Genomic DNA, 14,341 nt, shown 5'->3' on the forward strand with positions numbered 1-14,341 from the left:
AGCCACAATGACAGGGTTTTGGCTGACTATGTGTGTGTGCCTTTGTGTGCGTATGTGCGTGCCTGAATCGCATGTGTCTCTCCCTGCCGGTCACTCAGTGTCTGTCATCTCTTGTCTTGTTTCTCCAGACCAGCGTGCCTGCCATGCAGTGGTGACTTCTTTGCCCACCGGCTAGCTGACCTCGAGGCCAGATCATGGAGCTGAAGGTGTGGGTGGATGGGGTGGTGCGCGTGGTGTGTGGCCTCTCCCAGGAGACCTCCTGCCAGGATGTGGTCATCGCTCTGGCTCAGGCTATCGGTGAGTGTCCTCCTTTCCTTCTTCACATCTCCCTCCAAGCTCAAGCGCAGTAAGCAGAGTTGTTAATGCATTCCCGGCTTCAGAAAAGTATAAAACCTTGCCACAATTCAACCAGGCCAGCCATGTCCTAGTGGTAAAGAAGATGGGCTTTAGATCAGAGTGTTGCAGGTTCGAACCCCAGCCTTCCACCTCACTCCATGGCTGAGGTGCCACTGAGCAAGGCACTTAACGCCACACTCCAGGCACTGTAGCCAATACCCTGCACTTAAAAAGTTACTCTCATTTGCTTTGGATAAAAAAATAAAAAATAAAAACAATAACCAGAGATCCAACCATCTCTGAATCAGCTGATGGTAATGAACACTTAAGACAGGTGGCGAGTTCCTCAGTGAAGTTGCATGTCTTGGAAATAAAACCGTGGCTGGGTGTTTACTTTCTGGACCAAGTGTTTGACATCTTTGGTGTCTGAAACTTCAAGAAGAGCTTCGCACAATTCTGCTTCAGTGAACTTTCACAAGTTAGACTTCATGATGACTCACTAGGCCTGTCCAGAGAGATTGCCAAGCCTTTGAAACGATCCAATTATTCAAACCCGTCCCGACCCAAAAAAATACACTCTATGTGGTTTTTAATTGACTGATGTCAAGCCGCAGAAGGCTTTCATGTTTATCCCCTGCTGTAAGGCCAACCCTGCTACTGCCACTGTAGCTTAACTACATACGACACACTGACTGTAGCATCAATCTGTACCCTTCTCTCTTCACTGGAGGCATTAAATATACCTCTTTGTTGTTTTGAACACACAACTAATTAACTGGCTACCATAGAGTCTGTTAAATCTATGAATGGAAATAGAAAGAGGGCGAACAATTCAAGGGCTTTCAAAATGTCCAATTTCATTCCATCACACTGCTTTGGAAAACCCTGCTTGTCCCCAAATTGACACTGAAGTAAAGAAACTAATTTTATCGCTAGATCTTACCCAAAGTCATCTCTTTAGAATTTTCCAAGATGTGAGGTTTTTGACCATTCTATTAAATATGCATCCTACAGTCATAGAAAATTCTAAAACGCCCATGTTCTCTGGTACCAATCTGACATCCATTGAACAGTTTTAGAGAACCAGAAGCCTGAAAGGCCTAAAATGTTCCAGACATACCTTTTCCTGCTTGGTCTTGTTCATTGAGGTTGAACTGAGTTCAGCGCAGGCTTTTTCTGAGTGCCCGTCAAAGCTGGCTGCAGATATTTTTAGCTGATGCACATTTGATGGAAGGGTCCCTTGTTGTGAGCCAAATCTCTATGCCATTTCCAATTAAAGTCCATTTTCTCCTTCCGCGCGTTTATTTATACAACACTGACTGGCGGTTCAAAGGTATTCATTTTAACTTGTCCCCCAGAGCAAAATTTAGAAACATTTCATCTGTCAGTCTATTTCATTTAGTTCACTGGTCTAAACATTTTCAAAGGTATTCATTTTGAAAGAAAGTTCCTCAGACCAAGCACCACTTTTCCCCTGTGAATCATGTCCCTAACTAGGGAATGGCATCAGGATGATGTTTACTTTGCACATGTTCAAAAGTGTATAGTATGGTTGACTTTAGAAACAACATTGGCGCATCAATCACCTGGGATCTCTTCTATCACACAACAGTGGTCTCCGAGTGGCACTTTAAGAAATTCTGATCACAGAGTAGCTAAGACCACTTAAATGGGTACCAGGGGATCAAGACTCATTAACCCAAACTACAGTAATAAAATATAATTCATGTCAAATGTAAAATAGTTGTTTATTTCCAGAATTCATGCTGCCCATTCACTAATGTTACCTTTTTCATGAATACTTACCACTTATGTCCAAAAATAGCATTTTTTAGCTGCAAAAATGAGTCTACTTGGACCATACTAGAAAATATTTGTTTATTACTTTGAAAACATTCATGTAAATGTCAAATTTGGCAATTGGCAGCCCAGTTTCAATGATCAGCATAGTTGCAGTACCCTTTTTGACCATTTCCTGCACAGTGTCCCTTTAATGTTTCTAAAGATCAAGACCCATAGCCCCCAAGGTGCATTAATACACAATTTATTGTATATAAAGCATGAACGTGTTTTGGTTTGGAGAGGTAATTCAACTCATCTGAACACTGTGTTAATTACCTGCCTCTGCTCCTGCCCCCTCCACAGGCCAGACGGGCCGCTACGTGCTCATCCAGCGTCTGAGGGACACGGAGCGGCAGCTTCTGGCCACCGAGCGGCCCCTGGAGTCCCTGGCCAAGCTGGGCCAGCACGGCGCCGAGGTGCAGTTCTTCCTGCGCCGCACGGGCCCCAGCAGCAGCACCAGCGACGGCTCCACCGGCTCCGACCGCAGCCTCACCCTCCCGCGGCCCTCCCCCACCGCCTCCACCAACGACGTGGACCAACCCCCGAAACGCCGGGAGCCGCCACGCAAGTCCCTCACCTTCAACCTGGGCCCCTCCAGCTCGCCCCGGGCCAAGGCCAAGGACACCACGCGCAAGTCCCTGCCCAGTGACTCTCCCGAGCAGCGGGCGTCCCCTTCCCCCGTCCCCTCCTCCCACACGCCCTCACCGCCACCGCTGCCCACCGCCGCGACCACCTCCAGCGGGGGGCCCTCCAAAGAGGAGGTGTTCCGGCACATTCTGCAGCAGCAGGAGGCCCTGGCAGCCCTGCAGGCCCAGCTGGAGGGCGTGGAGAGGGAGAGCCACGCCTGGGAGAGGTCGTCCCCTTCCCCTTCCCCGTCCATGCGGAGCTGCGGCTCGGTGGGCAGCGTTTGCAGCAGCGACTCCCCTCCGGAGCAGAAGGGAGAGCTGCAGCGTCTGGAGGAGACGCTGGAGCGCAACCAGGCGGAGCTGGCGCACATGGACTACTGGGAGGAGGAGCTGCGCGTGGAGCTGGAGCACGAGAGCAGCATGCGGCGGCGGCTGGCCGAGCTGCACGCCAGGCTGGACGACTGCGGCCGCCGGCTGCTGGACTTCAACGAGCGCGCCCAGCGCCTGGAGCACGAGCTGCAGAAGGAGAGTCAAGGCGGCGGCGTTGTTGTTGCCATGACGAACGGTAACCACAACGTGAACGGTAACGGCAGCGGCGGTGGCGTGTCGCCGGAGGAGTCTCTGGGGGTGGTGAGGGTGGAGCTCCAGAGCCAGCAGAGGCAGGGGGCGGAGTTGGAGGCGGAGCTGAGCCAGACGGAGAGTACGCTGGGCAAGACGGAGGCTCTGCTGCAGGTAAGCAGAGTGGGCCGCGCTCAGGAGAGGGGGATGTAGACACCACAACACAACTCCTGAAATGACACAACAATGAAGCCAAAATTGTCATTGTTGTATATTAAGGAAAGTCCTCAGCTTTACATGCTGGACTCCACATTGGACTGCACTACAGCAGGAACAAGTATGTAAAAAATGTAAAAAAAATAAATAAATAAATAAACACAATTCTCACAGCAAAAAATAAATAAAGATTTTCACAGACTGAATGTGAAAAGGCTGTTTTGTTGTAGCTTTTGAATGGGCAAAATTCCTTTTCGAAGAATGAATTGGCCAAGAGGACCCAGACAATTTTGGCTTCATCGAGTCGGCTAGGAAGTCTATGGTGAACGCCCCAATGCTTTATCCACAATGCTTTATCTATTCAAAGTATGAATGTACCCCTCCAATTAAAATTCTGCAAGGACTATGTGGATGAGGGGTCAACCACTCTGGAAAGAAAACAAATATTGGCATTTAATTCCTTGGTGTATCTTAGTTTTGTGACCAGTATCTGTTATATCTATGAAATGTAGACACACGCATGAACTCATTGTACAAAGAACAGTTCAGACTCCTTTGGGTGTGTGTGGTGCTGTGCGAGTTGTGTCCGTGACCAAGTGTTGGCCAATAAATGGGTGCAGTAAAAGTGCAAAATGAATCATTTCCCCTGCCTCAATTCTTTCTCTGTCTCTATGAAAAAAAAAGCTAAGGTCACAGAATGACAGTTATGATGACATAAGAGCGGCCCCAAGTCTGAACACGTCCCTATATATCTCAGGCCGGCTAAGGTTTGCCAGCTCCGTCTTCCTGTGTGGGTGACTCATATCCCATGGCTCCTGAAAGATAAGGGCCCAGAGGAACATGTAGTCCCGGGGGGTAACACAATTCCCTGTGGTAACACAATCACGCTGTTTGTCACCTGGCATGGGTTCGAGTGTAAATGGATAGTTTGTTTGTGTGTGTGTGTGTGTGTGTGTGTGTGTGTGTGTGTGTGTGTGTGTGTGTGTGTGTGTGTGTGTGTGTGTGTGTGTGTGTGTGTGTGTGTGTGTGTGTGTGTGTGTGTGTGTGTGTGTGTGTGTGTGTGTGTGTGCGTGCGTGCGTGCGTGTGTGTGTGTCCTGTTGCATGCTAGACTTCTGCACGAACCCCATTGCTGCTGCCATTACATAATGTTTGACCAGTGGCTCAGGGCTATCGTGTGTAGATTCATTGGATGATTGTGTGACACATTTGCATATCGTCACTTCTTGTAAAGGGACAATTGGAAATTGCACTGAGACATGAGTTAACAGTCTTGTAACAGTCTGTGTCTGCTTGATATGTTAATGAGGTGTGCGTGAAATAAAAACAAGCCTGCTGAAAATGAAGCGAATATCTGAAATGACGCATAACTTGTTAATAATTGATTTAAAATGTTGCCTCAGGATGAATTAAGTATCTGCTACTACAAAATGTCAATGAATGAGTTGGCAACATCAGTTGCTCAGTTGGCATGGGTGATATCTGTGCGATGTAATCTCTTTTCAGGTTACAGTTTTATTTGTGGTTGAGCTTTTATTCTAGTCAATTGATGTCAGCTAATAGCTTTGGAATATCTTTATTATCTTCTGAGTTGATTAACGTCTTCAGAAACTGGCACTCGGCAGCACTGCATGTTAGTCTGGGCTTGCTCCAGAACGATTTGTTCTTGATTTATAGCACTTTGATCCATCTTTGGAGTTCCATCACTCCAATAAAAAAGTAATACCTTCAAGTGGAAAAATTTCCCATAGCTGCTTATTGAGGATTACACAGAAAAACTGAGCTTCCAGGCATAATTGTTCTCCTCCGAGAAGCCTGTGGTGAGCCTGCCCCCTTGTGGTCCAAAGTTGTAATATCAAGGATATGTACAACCTATATAAAGTCAGATCTTGACTGCAGCATATTTAGTCTTCACACATGATTATACTTACATCATACTCACATTAACAGTTCCATAGAGTTTTTAATTTGTACTGGGCTATGGGGGGAAAAAAGGTATTGCATAGTTTTACTTTGAATTGCTATGTCAGGAATTTGTCGCACATGTTTAAGATTGATCTTGAACTATTCTAATACGGTATGTATATTAATATAGATAATCCTGCTCAGATCTATGTCAGTACTATAATATCATTATCTCTTCATATTTAGCCTACATCACGTTAATGCTAATTTTAAGTGGAAGAGCATACAGAAATGTCCGATATACCAGGAACTATGCTGATAATAGGATCACTTCCGCTAATTAGTGAGATCACCCACAACATGTCCACTGGTTAGAAATGATACATGGCAGGACTTTGCTCTTTGAAGCCGGGATTACGCACCATGGCATGCACTTGTTATCGTTTGACTCACACATAGTGAATGTGTTGAAGGTTCTAGTTCTTCCGGCTACTTCCTCCTTGTGATTCCCTTAGGGAATTTGTTTCTTAGGGTGTTAGTGTTCCAAGGAGGTGTGATGTATAGATATGTATTGTGTTCCTCTGTTTCTTCTTCCAGATCGTATGACTGAAACCCATTAATAAAGTGTCTATTCTTGTATATTATTGCTTGTTTGTTTCATAAATGGATTTGGTTATGGTCAAATAAGGTCTGGTTGCCAAGGTGGTATAGTCACATATTTTGAAGCAGCTTGTGTGGAGTGAAGCACCTCAAAGCATCAAAGAATCTCACAATATTTTGTAGTAATGAAATAATAATAATCATAATCATAATCATAATAATAATAAACAATATTTTGTAATATCATAAAGATGAACTATACACAAGTACTGTATGGTCACAAACTGATGTTATGCATCTGTACCCCCCCACCCCACCACTCTCTCAAACCTGCACCTCTCTCCTACATCTCCACCTTTCTCTCCCACTTTCCCTCTCACCTTACTCCCCCACCACCACCTCCCCTCTCCTCTCCCTCCACCTCTCTTCACCCCCTGACCTGCTGCCTCTCTCTCCACCTCCTCTCCCGGACCGCATCTCTCTTACCTCCACTCTCACCCCTCTACTACACCTCCAACTCTCTCCCTCACCCTCTACCCAACCTCCACCTTCTCCACACTCCAACATCCCTCCCTCCTCACCTTCACCTCCCTCCCTCCATCTGCCCCCCAAACTTCTCTCCTACACCCCACCTGTCTCTCCTACCTCACTCTGCCACATCCACTCCTGACGCCCATCCGTACCCCCCTCCCCTCTCTCCACCTCTCCCATCTCCCACCCTCTCACCTTTCTTCCCTTCCTCTAATCTGCACCTCACTTCCCTGACCCTTACTTCCCCACTCCTCCACTCCCACCTCCGTCATCTCCCCCCCTCCTTCCTTCCCACCTGCCCTCTTCTGCACCTCCCTCATCCCTCTCTCTCTCTCTGCCCTCCCCTCCGCTCCGCTCTCCTCTCCTCCCTGTCTGCCCTCTTCTGCACCTCCCCCATCCCCATCCCTCTCTCTGCCCTCCCCTCCGCTCCGCTCTCCTCTCCTCCCTCTCTGCAGGAGCGTCAGGAGGAGCTGGAGGAGCTGAATAAGGAGCTGCGCCAGTGCAACCTGCAGCAGTTCATCCAGCAGACGGGCGTGGTGCCGGTGCACTCCAGCTCCCGCTCAGACCTCACCGAGGCCGACACGCTGGAGCAGCACATAGAGCTGGCCCAGCTGCTCAAGGAGCGCTACAACATGAGGAGTATGTGGACACACATACACGCACACACGCACACACACACACACACACACACACACACACACACACGTACAGCTATACCTCAAGGAGCGCTACAACATGAGGAGTATGTGGACCGCTCACACGCGCACGCACGCGCACCCACACACACACACACACACACACACACACACACACACACACACACACACACACACACACACACACACACACGCACAGCTACAGCTCAAGGAGCGCTACAACATGAGGAGTATGTGGACCGCTTACACGCACACACACACACACACACACACATACACACACAGACACACACACACACACACACACACTCACACACACACACACACTCACACACACACACGTACAGCTATACTTCAAGGAGCGCTACAACATGAGGCAGTGTTTCCCACAGAAATTTTGGAAACTATGGGGGCAGCCTGGGTTTATTTTGTCCGGGGGGGGGGGGGGGGGGGGGGTGGGTGGGGGGCGGGGGGGGGGGGGCGGGGTGTGTTTGTATTCTTGCAGCGTAAATGCAAAACGCCAAAACAATGACTACAGTATGACATTGGCGCATGGAGAAACTGTAGGCCTGTGCCTATATTTCAACCATTTATATTTTGAGAATTAAGGCTACATAAGATTTTACCCATGACTTGTATAATAGTAGTACATTGTCATTGTCAAAAAATGCAGTACAGTGAATAATTTTTCATTCAGTTTCATTCGTCCCTCATGCAGGGGTCTGGGAAACAATAATAAAACAAAATAGGAGCAGAGATAAGAATTTAAGAGCACTGTGAAATTGTTAACGCATAGACAAAAAGGGTCTGAGAGGGTAGGCTATGCCTTTTCCCCCACACATATCTGTAGGCGTACACATTCTTCATGAGGGGTGCTGGTCACAGGGCCAGTTTTTTTCCAAATTCCTCTCATTAAAAGGGGCTGAACAACATATTACACATTTATGTCTATATTCACATTCATTACACATTAATTTCTGTATGCAGCCCGATGTCCTCCTCTGCTGTGTCATGTCTGTCACCAAACTCATTACAACTGTAAAACAAAGCCTAGGGAGTGTTAGTAAACCCATCCCAACTGTCCCTTCTCTGAAGGTTTTTTATGTTGCTCCCAAACCCAAGTTTAACTACAACAACTTGACTAGGCTTTTGATCCCTGTCTTTCAAGCACTTGTGGTTCTCTCTATAGCAGGGGTGCCCAACCTTTTTTTAACCAAGATCTACTTTTGAAGTTGATGGTCTGCCGTGACCTACCAAGTCAAATTTAAGGATGTCAGTATGAAAATTTTAAGACCACCATTTATTAATCACCATTATTATGAACAAAATGTTTTTAGTAGGCTACTATGGCCGTATCTTTTCAGTATGTTTTTAAAGTGTGTTGAATAGCCTATCTTTACAAAGCAATGCAGCACTGATAATATGCAGAGATAATTTCAGTCATACACAAGTCATAAACAACTGAAACAATTTCAAAATGATAAACATTTGGTATATAAAAGGCACATAGGCCCTATTTCTAAAATATGATGAAGCATTATCATGCCTTCAGTGGTATAGGCTAGGCCTACAAATTTAAAAAGGGCTCAGAAATTCACCATTTGTTATGGGTAAATAGTAGGCTACTATGAGAGAGAGAGAGAGAGAGAGAGAGAGAGAGAGAGAGAGAGAGAGAGAGAGAGAGAGAGAGAGAGAGCAATGAGAGAACTCATTGGATTGGTTAACACCCCTGTTAAGAGTGACTTCTTCTATGAAGGTTTTTTTTTCAGCTCTCTGGGACAGTAGCACAGCAAAGGCTGTCTATTGTGAGTTTGGCCAATCGTTTTGTCCACAACTGAAGCAAGAAACAGCACAAATTGAAGTGAATTCCATACATGTCAACAACAAACATTTCCTTTACACGCGGCACGCGATGTAAACGCAGTTAGCGATGATGCATGCGACTAGCGATTTGGACGAAGATCCTCGCATATCGGCGTGTCATAACGCATCGTTGCGCACATGTTCTGTTACTCACCCGATGTTACATGTGTGCACACATGAATCAACTGTAATACCCTTACGGTCACTTCCTAATAATGCTTTCCCCTCATTCTGTTACCGTGGGACTACTTATCTAACCAATACAGAGTCTGTGGGATGTGTTTACTCCAGGAGGAAAATGCGAAGGAAATGCAAAATCGTAATTCAAATCGTTTTTAACAAAAACGGATATCGTTTTAAAAAAAAAAAAAAAAGTTTTATTTTTTTTTTTTTTTTTTTTTTTTTTTTACATTTTCGTAAACTATGGCGGCCAAATTTAAACTATGGCGGGCCGCCATAGTTTCCTCAATGTATGGGAAACACTGACATGAGGAGTATGTGGACACACGCTCACACACATGCGCACACACACACACACACACACACACACACACACACACACACACACACACACACACACACACACACACACACGTACAGCTATACCTCAAGGAGCGCTACAACATGAGGAGTATGTGGACCGCTTACACACACACACACACACACACACACACACACACACACACACACACACACACACACACACACACGCACACGTGTACAGCTATACCTCAAGGAGCGCTACAACATGAGGACACACACACAGAGCTGGGCCAGGATGAAGATCATGTGTTCTCGCATACAATCACATACACACACACACACACACACACACAGAGACGCACACACACACACACACACACACACACACACACACACACACACACACACACACACACACACACACACACACACACACACACACACGTCACACACACACACACACGTCACACACACTCGCACAGATAGGGACATTTGCACACAGAAGCATGCATATACACAGACACACCCTGACACAAGCATGAATAGACAGTCGGACATACAGTACAATGCACACACTCATGCACGTCCAGCTGTACATATGCCTATAGGCATATACAGACACATGTAAAGACACACACTACCCCCCACCCACAAATATATGGTCTATTCAATTCACACATAGCAAAGATAATGCTTGCAGGGATGTCAGAATGTTACAATAGGCTAATTCATGAAGAACTTTCATGGACACGTGTTCACATGCTGGGTTAGGTGAATGCCCTAAGGTCGACTTGTGGTGAAAAAAAGCATTGAAACAAATTCCCATATTCGGACACTCACCCAAACGCGAGCTAACCAAAGCAATAGATGGATGTGTAGGTCCATGTCCCTCATGTATTGTTGTGTTAACGAATTCCTCTGTGTGTCTCCTCGCAGGTCCCATCTCCCCGCCCGTGGACTCGCCTCCGCGCCCCACTGCCAAGCACTTCCTGGGTCACCCGCGCAACCTGCAGAACCCCCTGGTCTCCAGCCTCAACCCTGAGGGTGTGTATGTGTGATAGCCTGCTGCCCTCCCCCCCATCCCCTCCCCTCCGCCCTGCTCCACCTACCTACTCCCAACCCAACCCTCCCCTGCTTCTACCCCCCAGTTTGGCCCTTTACCCACTCCACCCTGCTCCACTGTGGCGTGCCCCCAGCCCTCTGCCATCCCCCTGCCCAGGCAGGCATCATGGTGGTGGGGTGGGGCCAGGGTGGAACGAGGAGTCGATGGGTCGAGCCTGCTGCTGCTGCTGCTCTCCACGCATGGTGTCTTCTCTAACAGGACTCGCAGGCTTCCCTCAGTACCTCCCCTGGTTTTATTTTAATATGTTGTGGTCCCCAACCCACCCTATGGTGTCCCCCATCTAATCCAATATTACCGGTACTTACCTGCTGCTACCACTCATCCTGGTTTGGTGTGTGCGCCTCCCTTCTTACCTGCAACCCCCCAGGCTTGTGGCTTTCTCTCCTGGCTCTCTTCTCCTTTCTCCTGCTCCAGGTTTTTTTTTGTTTTTACTTTTCTGTTTTGTTTTTCTGCCTGCTGTTTTTGTTCTTTTCGGCTTCATTGTAAGAGGTGCCGCTGTAGACAGTGGCACGAACCTCAGACACTACAGTACTACATTTCCTTTTGGTTTTCTTTTTCTTTATTTTCTTTTTCTTTTTTCTCAATTTCTGTTGATTGACACGGGGAGGCCCATTCTCTCCTTCCTCCCCCAGAGCCCAGTAAACTATCAGCACTTGTCTCTCTCATCAGCTGCTCATCAATAGTAGAAAGAGGCAGTGTGCACTGACCAGACAATAATCTCATTATCAAAAGCCTTGATGTAACACGAACAAAAAAACAAAACAATCTAAAGACAATGGTTTTATTGTTTGGCGTGTCGAACAACTCTGAATTTGTTAACTTACAGTATTCTAGGGTGTCTGTGAGAGTAAATGTTGATGTCTGCAACTTCTTTTGGTTTGTTTGTTTGTTTTTGGTTGAAATTCAGCCAAACAACAAATATCTCATAGGACCATGCACATGTGTTGTGCAGCGTCTGCGCAGCCCATAGAAAAAAAAGATGTATAAAAAACTGACATAGCTCTTCAAATCTTCTAAAATCTTATAGGAAATGGGCCACTTTCTAGTATGCTCCATATAAGTACGGAAACATTCACATTCCATGTACAATGCTTATTATGTGTTGCAGTACATGGAATATACTGTCTGTGCGCCTTATCATATATATGTGTATGAGGATGATGAGGAATGGCCCACTTTTATAGAATATGCCATATAAAAATGATATAGTGCTGACATGAATTTCCTGAAGTTTTATATATGTCTTTGACCTATGGGACTTAACATGCCCGATGCCTAATGCCTGATTTCACTCATGTGCTCTGGTTTAAGGTGTTGGGTGGTCTGTCATCTGTTTGTTACAGTGAATGCATTGCCCAGGCTTGCGACACTGAGTGCATTTTTTTATTTGAGCTGTCTACGACTATGGAGACTCACCTGGTGAATGGAGACTGAAACACCTTAACTCATGCAGTAAATGCTCTTCATAGCATGGACATGGGAGTTCAATTGAATGTACACGACCAAAAATGCCATTAGATTGTCACTAAAAGACACACTAGGGTTAAATTGCAAAAGGTTTGCTTTTCCTCTAGGAGGTACATGTGTAGTGAAAACACTATTTAAATCACCATGTAGTGTACCATGGAGTGGATGAGTGGACATTTGTCACAGGGGAGAGGAATCACCGTAACGCAGATGCCTTTGTTACCTCTCAGGTGTCACATCTCCAAACGTCTAGGCAGCTCAAAAGAGAAAAGGGTGCCTTCCTTCTTTTCCTCTGGTGGTTGCTGTGTGCATTGCAATTGGAGTGGATTGTAACGGTGTGTGGGGATGTGTGTGTGCATGGTAGTGGGCCAAATGGAAAAGGTCATATTGCATGAATATGTATTTTTGGTTACACTTAACTTGACGCTGGTGTCGTGTGTATGACATAACTGTCACAACAGTATCATAATAGTGTCATGAATGAGTCATAAACATAATGCCAATGTCAAACGTTTTATGGTCATGAAAGGTTGACATTGTTAGGCCTGTCAAATTTCACTGAAAGACAAAGTCATACAGTGTTTATGACATTGACATTGACTGCATGTTCATGTTCATGACTGCTTTATGACAATGTTATGACACTGTTATGTCATGACGCCGGCGTCAAGTAAAGTGTTACCGTATTTTTACACTCCCAGTCATTTTCATGGTGTTCTTGTCTTTTGCTTTACCAATTTTACTCTTGATGTCAAAAAGAGACCTAAGTGCATTGTGTTTGTGTGTGATCATTTCCAAAAACCAAAAATAATGATATAAGTATGTACAGGGCTGTCCACTCCATTTATTCGTTTTTTTTCCCATATGTGTTTTGCAGTCCTCACATCCAGAGAATCTTCATGGAGGTAAAAGCGGCGTCACTGAAGTGTGGATTGGTTCCTTTTTTGTAATTAATGACAACTATTGAAACCATCTTGTGCTAATATGTCTACCCATTTCATTCATTTGTTTTGTTGTTATAATATACATTTATACATATATATTATATATCAACTGTACATAGAAATATATATATTTACATTTTTTGCTACAATGCAAAGTATGTACCTACTGTAAGATATGACCAGAAAAAAAAGTTTATCTTTAGAACATGTCTTGTATTTAAATACAATAAAGTTGTGCGCTGTGTTTTAGATAATCCATGTCTCCGAGCGTCTGTTAATGTTTGACCATGCTAGCCATTTATGCCAGTGTGGCTATACAACATGAAGGGCATGCTGAGTTAAGGAAGTTGACACAATCGTGATGTCAAACAACATCAAGATAAACTGCCCCCAGGAGCAGTATGTACTATACGGAGGAAGTGATGAAAGCACTACATCCTCATGACTACAAGGAGAGAGAGAGAGAGAGAGAGAGAGAGAGAGAGAGAGAGAGAGAGAGAGAGAGAGAGAAGAGAGGAGAGAGAGAGAGAGAGAGAGAGAGAGAGAGAGAGAGAGAGAGAGAGAGAGAGAGAGAGAGAGTTAAAATGTTAGTGTGTGTGTGTGATGGAGCACGTTGATGGAGGCAGAAGCCAGTGCATTAGCAGCCAGTCATGTACACATGTAGTTTGGCATGTAGGCAGGCAGGCAGCGCTGAGCCCATAGAGGTAGAAAATAACACTAGAGGTGACCCCGCCCCCCTTCTGACGGCAATCTGTGGCGGCCATTATCTGTAGGTAGGTCTGATAAATGGAAATGAATGGACAAGGAGGCTCACCTCTGTCAAAAAATGGCTTAATAATGTGAAAATGTCCATCAACACACTCTACAAGGAAAATAGTTGAAGTGTGTTGCTAAATATGTGCAGAATTAATATAATTCGATTTTTAGATGTATTTTATCGACTCATATGATTTAAGTAGATATTTATCCTGACATTTCAAATCTGGTCTTTGATTAATGGGTTACTTCATATTCACACAGTTTTAGTCCCTTTTTTGACAGAGGTGGGCGTGTTCTCCATTGACTTGAATTGACTGAAGGTGCCTACACTACCTACAGACAATGGGAGGCGCCATGTGCCACTTCCTAGTGCTGTCGTGAATTGCCATGTCCACTCTAGTGTTATTTTCTACCTCTATGGCTGAGCCGCATGC

The 14,341-nt window shown here is 45.5% G+C and overlaps 1 protein-coding gene across 4 annotated transcripts in view; it reads left to right on the plus strand.

The window, feature by feature from the left end:
- Positions 1 to 13,396, plus strand: part of rassf7a (Ras association domain family member 7a) — a 56,971-nt gene extending 43,575 nt beyond the window's left edge. For all 4 annotated transcript variants that reach the window (XM_063196611.1, XM_063196612.1, XM_063196613.1 and 1 more), the window contains 5 exons: positions 129 to 297; positions 2,482 to 3,536; positions 7,068 to 7,251; positions 10,551 to 10,658; positions 13,082 to 13,396. In XM_063196611.1, coding sequence (XP_063052681.1) covers positions 195 to 297; positions 2,482 to 3,536; positions 7,068 to 7,251; positions 10,551 to 10,658; positions 13,082 to 13,113 — 1,482 coding nt within the window. In that variant the 5' untranslated portion in view covers positions 129 to 194 and the 3' untranslated portion in view covers positions 13,114 to 13,396. The remainder of the gene's footprint in view (positions 1 to 128; positions 298 to 2,481; positions 3,537 to 7,067; positions 7,252 to 10,550; positions 10,659 to 13,081) is intronic.
- The last annotated feature ends 945 nt before the right edge of the window (positions 13,397 to 14,341 follow it).

This window comes from Engraulis encrasicolus, chromosome 4, assembly GCF_034702125.1.
Source record: "Engraulis encrasicolus isolate BLACKSEA-1 chromosome 4, IST_EnEncr_1.0, whole genome shotgun sequence".
NCBI classification, from domain to species: domain Eukaryota; kingdom Metazoa; phylum Chordata; class Actinopteri; order Clupeiformes; family Engraulidae; genus Engraulis; species Engraulis encrasicolus.